At 47.1% G+C, this 9,953-nt stretch overlaps 1 protein-coding gene across 1 annotated transcript in view; it reads right to left on the reverse strand.

The window, feature by feature from the left end:
• The window catches only part of LOC140417907 (uncharacterized), a 92,311-nt gene extending 85,768 nt beyond the window's left edge, over positions 1-6,543 (reverse strand). Inside the window, exons 1-2 of the mRNA XM_072501339.1 lie at positions 6,436-6,543; positions 3,863-4,974 (exon numbers count right to left, since the gene is read on the reverse strand). Of these exons, the coding sequence (XP_072357440.1) occupies positions 3,863-4,897 (1,035 nt within the window). The 5' untranslated portion in view covers positions 4,898-4,974; positions 6,436-6,543. The remainder of the gene's footprint in view (positions 1-3,862; positions 4,975-6,435) is intronic.
• Between the last annotated feature and the right edge of the window lie 3,410 nt (positions 6,544-9,953).

Consider the following 9,953-nt stretch of genomic DNA (forward strand, 5'->3'; position numbering starts at 1 on the left):
ATTAACGGTATATAGGCTGCAGAACGTTTCACAGCAAAACACAGAGGGGTCAAATATAAGCAACACATAATTCTCAATTCACTTCCATTTAACTATATTTGACTTTGTTCAAAAGCTGTCTGAGGTCAAACTCGATAACGATTCATGGGATTTGTATTACCCAGTGAAACGCTTTCTTTTCTTGGTCAGTCATGTTTGCAATTCAATGGTGTATATTTCAGAGTTATTCAGCGTGAAGACTCAAGAGCTATTCAATTCAAAATGAAGTCATATAGAACATAGAAAATACAGCACAGAACAGGCCCTTCAGCCCATGATGTTGTGCCGAACTTTTGTCCTAGATTAATCATAGATTATCATTGAATTTACAGTGCAGAAGGAGGCCATTCGGCCCATTGAGTCTGCACCAGCTCTTGGAAAGAGCACCCTACCCAAGGTCAACACCTCCACCCAACACTAAGTGCAATTTTGGACACTAAGGGTAATTTATCATGGCCAATCCACCTAATCTGCACATCTTTGGAATGTGGGAGGAAACCGGAGCACCCGGAGGAAACCCACGCACACACGGGAGGATGTGGAGACTCCGCAAGACAGTGACCCAAGCCGGAATCGAACCTGGGACCCTGGAGCTGTGAAGCAATTGTGCTATCCACAATGCTACCGTGCTGCCCTTAAGAACAAATAAATCTACACTACATCATTTTACCGTAATCCATGTACCTATCCAATAGCTGCTTGAAGGTCCCTAATGTTTCCGACTCAACTACTTCCACAGGCAGTGCATTCCATGCCCCCACTACTTTCTGGGTAAAGAACCTACCTCTGACATCCCCCCTATATCTTCCATCATTCACCTTAAATTTATGTCCCCTCATAATGGTTTGTTCCACCTGGGGAAAAAGTCTCTGACTGTCTACTCTATCTATTCTCCTGATCATCTTATAAACCTCTATCAAGTTGCCCCTCATCCTTCTCCGTTCTAATGGGAAAAGCCTAACACCCTGAACCTTTCCTCGTAAGACCTACTCTCCATTCCAGGCAACATCCTGGTAAATCACCTTTGCACCTGTTCAAAGCTTCCACATCCTTCCTAAAATGTGGCCTTACCAAAGTTTTGTACAGCTGCATCATCACCTCACGGCTCTTAAATTCAATCCCTCGGTTAATGAACGCTAGCACACCATAGGCCTTCTTCACAGCTCTATCCGCTTGAGTGGCAACTTTCAAAGATGTATGAACATAGACCCCAAGATCTCTCTGCTCCTCCACATTGCCAAGAACTCTACCGTTCACCCTGTATTCCGCATTCATATTTGTCCTTCCAAAATGGACAACCTCACACTTTTCAGGGTTAAACTCCATCTGCCACTTCTCAGCCCAGCTCTGCATCCTATCTATGACTCTTTGCAGCCGACAACAGCCCTCTTCACTATCCACAACTCCACCAATCTTCGTATCATCTGCAAATTTACTGACCCACCCTTCAACTCCCTCATCCAAGTCATTAATGAAAATCACAAACAGCAGAGGACCCAGAACTGATCCCTGCGGTTCGCCACTGGTAACTGGGATCCAGGCTGAATATTTGCCATCCACCACCACGCTCTGACTTCTATCGGTTAGCCAGTTCGTTATCCAACTGGCCAAATTTCCCACCATCCCATGCCTCCTTACTTTCTGCAGAAGCCTATCATGGGGAACCTTATCAAATGCCTTACTAAAATCCATGTACACTACATCCACTGCTTTACCTTCATCCACATGCTTGGTCACCTCCCCACAGAATTCAATAAGACTTGTAAGGCAAGACCTACCCCTCACAAATCCGTGCTGACTATCCCTAATCAAGCAGTGTCTTTCCAGATGCTCAGAAATCCTATCCTTCAGTACCCTTTCCATTACTTTGCCTACCACCGAAGTAAGACTAACTGGCCTGTAATTCCCAGGGTTATCCCTAGTCCCTTTTTTGAACAGGGGCATGACATTCGCCACTCTCCAATCCCCTGGTACCACCCCTGTTGACAGTGAGGATGAAAAGATCATTGCCAACGGCTCTGCAATTTCATCTCTTGCTTCCCATAGAATCCTTGGATATATCCCGTCAGGCCCGGGGGACTTGTCTATCCTCAAGTTTTTCAAAATGCCCAACACATCTTCCTTCCTAACAAGTATTTCCTCGAGCTTACCAGTCTGTTTCACACTGTCCTCTCCAACAATATGGCCCCTCTCATTTGTAAATACAGAAGAAAAATACTCGTTCAAGACCTCTCCTATCTCTTCAGACTCAATACACAATCTCCCGCTACTGTCCTTGATCGGACCTACCCTCATATACAACAAATAAAAATACTGACGTTTAACATTGAATAAAACATATTGAGTAAAATTGGTGGAAGATAAGAATGATGCATTAATGATTGAACAGAGCATTGTTCCGTTAGATATCTGCTGAACAAATGTTAAAGTTCAATATAAGTTTTATATCTTATGGTCTTACAACTTGAGACATCTGTTTTAAAGGAACAGCTGTCTTCATGTAATAAGTGACCTGGCCTCCCAGCCGAACCATTGAATGCTGCAGCAAGACTGTGCAGTTGAACGTTGCACAGGTCCATTGGTGCTGTGCTTCCAGCTGTTTCTGTAGCATGGAGGTTATCACATTCACCTAACACGCGAAAGGTGCCTGGGTCAAAACTGGCAGAAGCATTAAATGCTTTTCATTTATTATTTTTTTATTTTAAAAAAGATTTTTTTAGGGGGCAATTTAGCGTGGCCAATCCACCTAACTTGCACACCTTTGGATTGTGGGGGTGAATTCCAAGCAGACACGGGGAGAATGTGCAAACTCCACACGGATAGTGACCCAGAGCCGGGATCGAACCTGGGACCTCGGTGCTGTGAGGTAGCAGTGCCAACCACTATGCCACCGTGCTGCCCTGAGAACGGAATTTCTAATGGTGACCGAACACAATGGCTTTGGTCTTCCCAATTTTTAATTAGAGGAAATTTCTGCTCATCCAGTACTGGATGTGGGATAAGCAGTTTGATAATTTAGTAACAGTGGAGGAATGGAGAGGGATGGTGGTGAGGTAGAGCTGGGTGTTGTCAGTGTACATGTGAAAACTAACAAGGTGCTTTGAGATGATGCCACCTAGTGGCAGCGTGTAGATGAGAAATAGGAGGGGCCAAGGACCGATCCTTGGGGGACACCGAGTACAAGGACTTTGGAGAGGAAAGTGATACGAGATGGGTGGTACTTTGCAACGACAGTAGAAAAGTTTTTCTTTTTTAAGAGGATAGGTGATGATGGTGGATTTAAAGGTGAGGGTGACGGTACCAAGAGAGAGAGAGAAATGTTAACAATATCAGCTAACACGGAGAAGCTAACATGGTCAGGATGTTTAGTGCGAATGGGGTCTAAGGAGCAGAAGGCAGATCTCTGACAAGATCAGCTCTGAGGAAGATTGAAGATAGGAGTGAAAGTGGAGAAAGATGCAGGTTCAAGGCTCAGACTTAGAGAAATGGTTTGGTCTGGTGGGTTAGTGGGAGGGGGGGAAGCAGCAGAGGCAGCTGATCAGATTGTCTCAATCTCAGTGACAAAGAAGCTCCATCAGCTCCTCACACTTCTTGTTGGAGGTAAGGTGAGGATGGAGGAGACTGGGGAACCCTTCAAAGGGAATTAATCTGTTAGAGATTATTTAAAAAATTACCACCCTGTGTTTAACATAAAAGCTGGTTTATTTGACTTTTATGTGAAATGTTAACCATTATAACTGGAGTTTATTAACACCAGCAGAAACCGACCCAATGAATATGGTTCACCCCCGATACAATAAACAGAACAATTCAATCACAGTCACTTGTGAAGTTGCTGGTGTAGCAGCAGGTTGGCTGACTGTGTGAATCCCTTCCCACACTCAGGGCAGGTGAACGGTCTTTCCCCAGTGTGAATGCGCCGATGGGTCACCAGGTGGGATGATTGAGTGAATCCTTTGCCACACTCTGAGCAGGTGAATGGCCTCTCCCCAGTGTGGGTGCGTTGGTGTGTCAGTAGGTGGGATGACCGAGTGAATCCCTTCCCACACTGGGAGCAGGTGAACGGCCTCTCTCCACTGTGGATGCGCTGATGTTCCAGCAGGGTGGATAACCGAGTAAATCCCTTCCCACACTCAGAGCAGTTGAAGGGTCTCTCCCCAGTGTGAACCCGCTGATGTACAATCAGATCAGATGATCGCCTGAACCCAGTCCCACAGAGAGAGCACCTGAACGGCCTCTCCCCAGTGTGAACACGTTGATGAACCATCAGTTCCCAGGAAGTTTTGTAGCCCTTCTCACAGTCCTGACATTTAAAAGGTCTCTCCCCGGTGTGAATTCGCTGGTGTGTCCGCAGGTGAGATGAGTGAGCAAATCCTTTCCCACACATGGAGCAGATGAATGGCCTCTCCCCAGTGTGAATTCGCTGGTGGACAGTGAGGCCAGATAATGTCTTGAAACCAGTCTCGCACTGAGAGCACTTGAAAGGTCTCTCGTCACTGTGAACACGTCGATGACCAGTCAGTTCCCGGGAACTTTTATGACACTTCCCACAGACTGGACATTTAAAAGGTCTCGCGTCTGTGTGAACTTGTCGGTGTTGCAGCAGGGAGGATGAACAAGTGAATCCCTTCCCACACTCAGAGCAGGTGAACGGTCTCTCCCCACTGTGACTGCGCTGATGATTCCCCAACTCAGATGGGTAATTAAAGCCCTTCCCACAGTCTCCACATTTCCAAGGCTTCTCACTGTGGTGACTGTAGTTATGTTTTGTCAGACCAGATGACGGACTAAAGTCTTGTCCATACACAGAACATGTGTCCGGTTTCTTTTCACTGTGAACGGCGCATTTTCCTTCCATGTTTCAAATATGGTGGTGTACAGGTTTCAATAAACGGGTTTCAGTTTCCCGACTGCAAATCCTCCCCTTCTAACACCCTGTAAAATTGATTTAAAACAGAAAAGATGGCGTGAGAGAGAACCAACAAAAACACAATGGTAGGTTGTGAAATTGAGCTGAATGAATCTGGACATTTGTGGGGCTGGCACTTGGAAAAATTGACCATGAATGAACTGGTTCATATGTCCTTCAAGGAAGGGAACCTGCCACTTGGTCTGGACCTACACAATTCTCTGGTCTCGCTGGGAGAAGAGAGCAAGAGAGGGGAGGGAAGGAGCAGGAAAGGAGAGGCAAGGAATGAAGTAGAGATATTTTATATATCTACAACTCAACAAGATGTTTGGTAGAACTTCCAAAAACTCCTATCTTCCTCCACCTAGAAGGACCAGGGTAGCAGGTGGCTGTGAACACCATCACCACCAAGTTCTCCTCCAACGTACACACCATCCTGACTTGCTCAACATCCAATACTGGATGAACAGAAATTTCCTCCATTTTCATATTGTCTACAGTTCCCGCCAGCCTCTATCTTCACCCCTTCTCCTCTGAACTGCCAGAGACCGAACCAGACTAAATATTTCACCTTAAACTTGAGCTTTCAACCAGATATCAACATCATCACCATTATTGACTATTTCCACCTCAATAACACCACCCAACTAAGGATGGCAGATTTACACAGTGAATGTCAATGACCTGGAACTCAATCATTATGCTAAAAGGGCGATTACATTCAGGTGCTGAGTAATCAAATAATGTGGCCAGATTTTGATGTGAAATTTGGTTCCAGTTTCATGTCTGCAAATCCTCTTCTAATACCCTCTAAATGGAGGTTTACAAAAACCATCACGGTCAGTCCAGAAACTAAATTCAAAAGAGACAAACATTTCTCTTGGTTTGAGTTTGCTGTATTTAAATCCTCCGCTTCTAACCCCCAGTAAAGGAGTTTCCAAAATCTATCACAGTAGTCCAGGAGAGAAATTCACAACACCCCCACCTCCGGTGTCCTGAACAATGATGATGTGGAGATGCCAGTGTTGGATTGGGGTGAGCTCAGTAAGAAGTCTTACACCAGGTTCAAGTCCAACAGGTTTGTTTCAAACACTAGCTTTCAGAGCACTGCTCCTTCCTCAGGTGAACAGGTTAGCCTGGTGTTAAGACTTCTTACTGTGCTCTTCCTCACGTGAATGAAGAGGTATGTTCCAGAAACATATATATGGACAAATTCTGTATCTGCATCTTTGAATTTGTCCATATATATGTTTCTGGAACATACCTCTTCATTCATCTGAGGAAGGAGCAGCGCTCCGAAAGCTAGTGATTTGAAACAAACCTGTTGGACTTTAACCTGGTGTTGTAAGACTCTGAGCTCACCCCAGTCCAACGCCGGCATCTCCACATCATCAGCCGCCGGTAAGGATGTGGAAACATGCAGGGAGCCAGATAGACGGGTAAGATTTATAAATGTCTGGTGAAGGCTTCAAACCTCGAATACGAACCTGCAGATCCCGCGTTTGCTGCTCCGAGTCTTTCTCCCGGGACCAAGCCCTGGTTAACGGCCGCCATCTTGGTTCAGCGTGGAGCAGAGCGCATGCGCTGGCGTCCTGGTGACGCAACAGCGTGGGCGGAACATCAAGGTTTCGGTTCCCAGCCGGGTCCTAGTGCCAGGGCTCCACATCGATCGCAACTGGTTTTTAAACCTCCCACTCCCAGGCTGCAGCTGATGTTTGCAGCCTGGAGGACTCAGTCATTTAATCATTCAGTGCGAGAGGCTGCAGCCCTGTCTCGCTACCTGAACGGGTTATACAACTTTTGGTTACACTTCAACCCCAGGCTCGGGTGGGGGCGTTGAATGAGTCAGGAGATTTACTCATTGTTACCCGCAGGATTTGTGTGGTCCTTTCCAGTCCATTATCAGGATGTTTGTGTGATATTTTCTTACCCTCAGAGTGATTTGTCTTCATTTAAGAAACATTTCAGCAGCAGGCTTACTGGTGATTTTTAAAAGGAAAGAAGGTTATTTACTATCACACTATTTCCCTGGATGTTTGAACATCTCAGTCTCTCGTCTCTTTCACACTCACTGACACATACACACACAGAAATTAGATACAGATCAAGTTGAAGCTGTTATTATGGAAATTGAATGTGTAGGAAGACTGGGTATCGCTGTAGGCCTGTTGTATGTTGAGCTGTTCCTTTAGTAGTTGGAGTGAAGCATTTTTAGAAACCAATAATTTCTGGGTGGCACAGTAGCGCAGTGGTTAGCACAGTTGTTTCACAGCGGCAGGGTCCCAGGTTTGATTTCCGCTCGAGTCACTGTATATGTGGAGTCTGCACGTCCTCCCCGTGTCTGCATGGGTTTCCTCCGGGTGCTTCGGTTTCCTCCCATGTCCCAAGATGTGCACGTTAGGTGGATTGGCCATGAAAATTGCCCTTAGTGACCAAAAAGGTGAGGTGAGTTTACGGGGATAGGGTGGAGGTTTGGGCTTAGGTAAGGGGCTCTTTCCAAGAGGCAGACTTTTTTTTTATTAAATATTTTATTGAAAATTTTTGGTCAACCAACACAGTACATTGTGCATCCTGAACACAATATTATAACAACACAAATAACAATGACCTATTTTATAAACAAAAAAATGAATAAATAATAAATAACAAAAATGAAAACTAGCCCTAATTGGCAACTGCCTTGTCACAAGTAACACTCTCCAAAAATATAATTTAACAGTCCAATATATAATTATCTGTAGCAACGACCTATACATACTATACAGTATATATTAACAACCCTGAGAGTCCTTCTGGTTCCTCCCCCCCCCCCCCTCCTCCCCCCCCCCCCCCCCCCCTCCCGATCCTGGGCTGCTGCTGCTGCCTTCTTTTTCCCATTCCGTCTATCTTTCTGCGAGGTATTCGACGAACGGTTGCCACCGCCTGGTGAACCCTTGAGCCGACCCCCTTAGGACGAACTTAATCCGCTCTAGCTTTATAAACCCCGCCATGTCATTTATCCAGGTCTCCACCCCCGGGGGCTTGGCTTCTTTCCACATTAGCAATATCCTGCGCCGGGCTACTAGGGACGCAAAGGCCAAAACATCGGCCTCTCTCGCCTCCTGCTCTCCCGGCTCTTGTGCAACCCCAAATATAGCCAACCCCCAGCTTGGTTCGACCCGGACTCCTACTACTTTTGAAAGCACCTTTGTCACCCCCATCCAAAACCCCTGTAGTGCCGGGCATGACCAAAACATATGGGTATGATTCGCTGGGCTTCTCGAGCACCTCGCACACCTATCCTCCACCCCAAAAAATTTACTGAGCCGTGCTCCAGTCATATGTGCCCTGTGTAATACCTTAAACTGAATCAGGCTTAGCCTGGCACACGAGGACGACGGGTTTACCCTGCTTAGGGCATCTGCCCACAGCCCCTCCTCGATCTCCTCCCCCAGCTCTTCTTCCCATTTCCCTTTTAGTTCATCTACCATAGTCTCCCCTTCGTCCCTCATTTCCCTATATATATCTGACACCTTACCATCCCCCACCCATGTCTTTGAGATCACTCTGTCCTGCACCTCTTGTGTCGGGAGCTGCGGGAATTCCCTCACCTGTTGCCTCGCAAAAGCCCTCAGTTGCATATACCTGAATGCATTCCCTTGGGGCAACCCATATTTCTCGGTCAGCGCTCCCAGACTCGCGAACTTCCCATCCACAAACAGATCTTTCAGTTGCGTTATTCCCGCTCTTTGCCACATTCCATATCCCCCATCCATTCCCCCCGGGGCAAACCTATGGTTGTTTCTTATCGGGGACCCCCCCAAGGCTCCAGTCTTTCCCCTATGCCGTCTCCACTGTCCCCAAATCTTCAGTGTAGCCACCACCACCGGGCTTGTGGTGTAGTTCCTCGGTGAGAACAGCAATGGGGCTGTCACCATAGCCTGTAGGCTAGTCCCCCTACAGGACGCCCTCTCTAATCTCTTCCACGCCGCTCCCTCCTCCTCTCCCATCCACTTACTCACCATTGAAATATTAGCGGCCCAATAATACTCACTTAGGCTCGGTAGTGCCAGCCCCCCCCTATCCCTGCTACGCTGTAAGAATCCCTTCCTCACTCTTGGGGTCTTCCCGGCCCACACAAAACCCATGATGCTCTTTTCAATCCTTTTAAAAAAAGCCTTCGTGATCACCACCGGGAGGCACTGAAACACAAAGAGGAATCTCGGGAGGACCACCATCTTAACCGCCTGCACCCTCCCTGCCATTGACAGGGATACCATATCCCATCTCTTGAAATCCTCCTCCATCTGTTCCACCAACCGCGTTAAATTTAACCTATGCAATGTGCCCCAATTCTTAGCTATCTGGATCCCCAGGTAACAAAAGTCCCTTGTTACCTTCCTCAACGGTAGGTCCTCTATTTCTCTACTCTGCTCCCCTGGATGCACCACAAACAACTCACTTTTCCCCATGTTCAATTTATACCCTGAAAAATCCCCAAACTCCCCAAGTATCCGCATTATTTCTGGCATCCCCTCCGCCGGGTCCGCCACGTATAGTAGCAAATCGTCCGCATACAAAGATACCCGGTGTTCTTCTCCTCCCCTAAGTACTCCCCTCCACTTCTTGGAACCCCTCAACGCTATCGCCAGGGGCTCAATCGCCAGTGCAAACAATAATGGGGACAGAGGGCATCCCTGCCTCGTCCCTCTATGGAGCCGAAAATATGCAGATCCCCGTCCATTCGTGACCACGCTCGCCACTGGGGCCCTATACAACAGCTGCACCCATCTAACATACCCCTCTCCAAAACCAAATCTCCTCAACACCTCCCACAAATAATCCCACTCCACTCTATCAAATGCTTTCTCGGCATCCATCACCACTACTATCTCCGTTTCTCCCTCTGGTGGGGCCATCATCATTACCCCTAACAGCCTCCGTATATTCGTGTTCAGCTGTCTCCCCTTCACAAACCCAGTTTGGTCCTCGTGGACCACCCCCGGGACACATTCCTCTATTCTCA

The sequence above is a fragment of the Scyliorhinus torazame genome, chromosome 5 (genome assembly GCF_047496885.1).
Source record: "Scyliorhinus torazame isolate Kashiwa2021f chromosome 5, sScyTor2.1, whole genome shotgun sequence".
Classification (NCBI taxonomy): domain Eukaryota; kingdom Metazoa; phylum Chordata; class Chondrichthyes; order Carcharhiniformes; family Scyliorhinidae; genus Scyliorhinus; species Scyliorhinus torazame.